General features: G+C 39.8%; 1 protein-coding gene across 2 annotated transcripts; it reads right to left on the minus strand.

Annotated features, from left to right (window-relative positions):
* Nucleotides 1-413: 413 nt before the first annotated feature.
* On the minus strand, nucleotides 414-3,699 carry gpx7 (glutathione peroxidase 7). Of its 2 annotated transcripts, XM_042006006.1 has the most exons (5): nucleotides 3,515-3,600; nucleotides 3,231-3,380; nucleotides 2,721-2,811; nucleotides 2,360-2,621; nucleotides 414-808 (listed from the first exon to the last, which is right to left on the minus strand). In XM_042006006.1, exons 3-5 carry the CDS (start codon nucleotides 2,754-2,756, stop codon nucleotides 645-647), a joined length of 462 nt encoding a protein of 153 aa, XP_041861940.1. In that variant the 5' UTR covers nucleotides 2,757-2,811; nucleotides 3,231-3,380; nucleotides 3,515-3,600; the 3' UTR covers nucleotides 414-644. The 2 variants fall into 2 exon arrangements, with proteins under 2 accessions (XP_041861940.1, XP_041861939.1); XM_042006005.1 differs by lacking the exons at nucleotides 2,721-2,811; nucleotides 3,231-3,380 and having other exon boundaries at nucleotides 3,515-3,699.
* Nucleotides 3,700-4,407: the final 708 nt, after the last annotated feature.

Raw genomic sequence — 4,407 nt, forward strand, 5'->3', positions numbered from 1 at the left:
AGGATCACTTGAAAATGAAAATAAATAAAGTGTTTAAAAAAAAAAAAAAAAGTTAACAGTCTGCACACCACTGCAGTCTTATTATATTTATATTCATTATGTCTTTTTTTGTTTATTCCAGTGGTGTTTTTTTTTATTGGGTGTTAAATGGATGATTGCACAGCCTAAGAAGCACGTCTGACTGCATTTCACTGCCATCTTGTTTGTGCATGTGACAAATAAACAACTTGAACTTGGATTGTTAGGTAGTTAGTTGTTTACATTGTACTGGTTTTAAATGCTAACACTGCTGCTCCTCCACAGTGACCAGTAATGGTGATGAATCTGATATGGCACTGAAAGAGAAATCTTAAACAAGGCAAGTCACAGAAGAGATTCATGAAACAGTCTAACAGAAACCCAGACACCGAGTAATCACAGTAAAACTTTATTTCACAAATCAGAATGAATAAAAAAAATCTCTGGTTTCAGGCTGCTGCTTCAGCTGATACAAGGGATTGTGGTGGTTCATCAGTGCTCTCAAAAAACTGGAGAGGTTGCTTTTGTTTGGTGAATTCAACTATTTAATCTAACAAAGTCAGATTCTACAAGCAACTGAGTTCAGTTTATGACATCAGCTCATGTACACGGAGCAGCAAAAAGGGTTAAAGCTCTTCTTTCTTCTTTAAGATGATCTGCCGAACCATTTCAGCTATTTTGGGTCGGATTTCTTTGATGGAAACTTTCGGTCCCCACGCGTCAACCACTTCCCCGTTTACATCAACAAGGTACTTCCAGAAATTCCAGTCAGGCTCCTTCCCAGATGCCTCTGTGCAGAATAAAAGATGAAGGAATCAGTACGAATGTGATTCACTTTCTCCTCTTTTTTCAAGTACCACTCATTTCTTTTTCTTCCTTTGTTTGTTTGTAGTGAACCTACCAGGGTGATGCATAGAACTCCACTCATTAACTCATATCAGTGATCAGCATAGAAATCCACCAACTTTTCTTTTATAATAAATGGTACATACCCAAGCCACAGCTTAGACAACAGAAAAACGTTTTCCTCAGACAGTAAGGACAGAGATGCTGCTTGGCTCTAAATATTTGAGAAAAGGTCCATAAACAGGCAACTGTTTGGTTCATCCTGATGGAAGCTCTGCTGCTTGGTGGCCAGACTGTTGTACAAGATCCTAAATGTTCTAAGACCACCTCTGAATGTGGCCTCAAAGATCAGATCTGAGTGTGCCCAGGATGCATTCCCTCCTTATTTAGTGTGTTCTCAGATCAGCTAGTATCGATGTTCAGGTATGAGCAGGGTAAAGGTTTTGGGTTTGGGGTTAGCAAATACATAATGCCAACAAAGAGACCCCAGAAATTTAAAAAGGAAACTATGTTAACGCCTCCCTCAGTTTATCCAGGTCTCATTAAATCTTTCTGTGGCTCAAATGTTTGTGCACTTTAAGCCAAACCTCAGTACTCCGTTTAAGAAATTATTGGGAATTAATCAATAAGGATCCTCAAATATAATCCATGGCTCTTTCCCTGCTCATCACAGCACTCTGCCAGGAGGCCGTGGTCAGCTGCCAACGCGCTCTGTGTCCCTCAGGTTTAAGTTTTGACGTGCAAGCAGCTGACCTGCTGCTGCAACTTTCCAAATATCCTTTTGCTTCGTTAGCTGACATTCTGGCACAAAACATGTACAGCAAAGGTCATATTATGGTGCTCTGAAGGTGAATGATTAGATACATGACCCATAAAAACTGTTTATGATCAGCATTGGAACAACTTTTTATTTCAGTTGCTCTTCACACTAATGATCAGACATTAAAACTCAGTTATGCTTTAGAGGCAGAAAAACATTTACTAGACTAAGCTGAGGAAAAGAGGTAAGGTGGTAAAATGCTAACTTTTGTTGCATAAAGATTCTCCTTAATAGTGATTTTTTTTTCTCCAGCAACAGTTTGGTCCCCAGCTGGGAAGCAGCTGCATGTTAAAAGCTGACACAGAGATCCTGACAAAGAACCAGCATGTCATGATTCCCTTCTTCCTTCATCTTTTATTCTTTTTTCATTCCTGTTATATTCCTAACGGGATTTCTCAGGACCCAGCGTGGCAGTTAAAAACTTCCCCCTTCATTTTCTTCATGAGATGTGACGGCACCGTCAGCATCACTGAAACTACAAAAACAGTCACATATTCTGTATTATTAGAACTGCAAATGCAGATTCACTGCTCCCTTTTACCTCTGACCAAAGCAGGGATGAGGATGTCTGCATTTTCCACCAATTTTAAAATTCTGTAGACAAAATAATCACCTGAGAAAGTACAGCTGAATCTGTAATGATGACCAGTTCCAGCCTAAAACAATCTCACTCACCAGCGAGGTACTTGTACACATTGTTGGCTCCTGTTCCAACCACAGCTATTTTACTGAAGAGAGGAAAGGAGACGCCGTAGACTCTTCGCACAAAGTTGTCGATCTCCCTGTCGCTGCCCGGCTCCTGCTGCCCAAACTGGTTGCAGGGGAAGGCCAGAACGTTGAAGTGATACGGGCCAAAGTCCCGCTGGAGCTGCTGCAGGTCTTTGTAGTGCTCTTCAGTGAAGCCACATTCACTCGCCACATTCACCACCAGAGAAACCTACAACCACAAAAAACACTCAGCAAGAAACACACTTCTTGGTATCTAAATGTGATTATTCACACTTGCATCTTTAATAATTCAAAGTGCTTTACATGCCATGTTAGTGCAGGTTAATACGTGGTACAGCTTCATGGTTCAGCTCTGCATGCATTCAGGACGATCCCGTCACCAAGTACTGATTCTGTATCTAGTGTGAAGATGAAGCAGCTAGAAATGAGGCATGTCTGAACTGGTATCATTCTTTAAAGTCCTGATATATACAGTCCCAATCAAAAGTTTGTGCACAGCTGCACAGTTTATGTTGTGGCTTTCAAATATGTGTGAAGTTTCAGCTCTGTTTTAAATCAAGAATTACATTAGGTTATACATTTATTTCCACATAACAGAGATGGTTTTTCATTAGCTAGTTATATATGAAAATGGCACTGTCATGTGGTGCAGTTTAGAGTTTAGAGCCAAAAATGTATTAATGTATGAGTTTATAATAAAGCAATGAATAAAACAGGTGAAAAGAAGGCTCTGCCTGTTTATTGTCCTGCAGTGATTCCAGGTAATGTACCGCATCAGTCTGACAGAATTAGGTTAATCCGGGCTGGTGATCCGTACCCCTCTGTGAATGAAAATTACGGAGATCCTGCTGCTGTAGGCGCTCTGCAGGCCCTGTTGCCACGTAGGCTACCGGGTCTACAAGAGCGGACATCCCGAGCAGGCAGCAGTCTGACTGATCCGCAGCAGAGACGCGCTGTGTTAGTCAATCTGCAGACAGGCTGTTAGAGCAACACAGAAAACTCTCCGTGCAAAGTTCATTCATGCAATCTGTTTCATGCTGAGCAGAGACAAAAGCTGCAGCATCACTAGTGTCATAATGAGCGGTTCTGAGCCGGACTCACCGAACCCCGGTACTTCTCCAGGGACACCAGCTTCCCTCTGCTGTTCACTACCTTAAAGGTATATAAGTCTTTCTGTTTGCTCTCAGAGAGGCTGAATAAAGTCAGTAACACGGTGAACGCAGCGGAGAGCATCTTTACAGTCAAACTGCCAACTCAACAGCAGAGAAACTTTAAAACGCCTCTGTCAAGTTACAAACCGGAAGAATAGCACTTCCGGTGCTGACCGACACTTATAAAATAAAAGCCTAAACTGATTTAGGCTTCAATTACACAAGAGATAAAGCTATTGTTCTTTGTTTTTTTTTTTTTACTGGTATTAAACCTCTTTTAATAATAACCGTAAATAATAAATAAAGTAATTTAAAAGGCAAGGTGAGGGAGCACTTGTGAATTGTGACTCACTAATGTATATCCTTGTCTACAGGTTTGAAGCTCAGACCTGAATAAAGCAGAATAGATTTTGTTCACCACTGTTGCAGAATCAGATAGATAGATAGATAGATAGATAGATAGATAGATAGATAGATAGATAGATAGATAGATAGATAGATAGATAGATAGATAGATAGATAGATAGATAGATAGATAGATAGATAGATAGATAGATAGATAGATATTGATAATGTTTTATTATCATAATATTTTACTTTTATATATATATAAAATCCATATAGATATATATATATAGAGAGAGAGAGAGTGAGCGAGAGAGAGAGAGAGAGAAAGAAAGAAAGAAAGAAAGAAAGAAAGAAAGAAAGAAAGAAAGAAAGAAAGAAAGAAAGAAAGAAAGAAAGAAAGAAAGAAAGAAAGATTATTGTGTTGAATTTACGAGCGGTTTTTAAACGCAGCACGCTACACGCCCCTCTTTATCGTCATACCTGGCACTCCCACAA

Source organism: Melanotaenia boesemani, chromosome 14 (assembly GCF_017639745.1).
Source record: "Melanotaenia boesemani isolate fMelBoe1 chromosome 14, fMelBoe1.pri, whole genome shotgun sequence".
NCBI lineage: Eukaryota > Metazoa > Chordata > Actinopteri > Atheriniformes > Melanotaeniidae > Melanotaenia > Melanotaenia boesemani.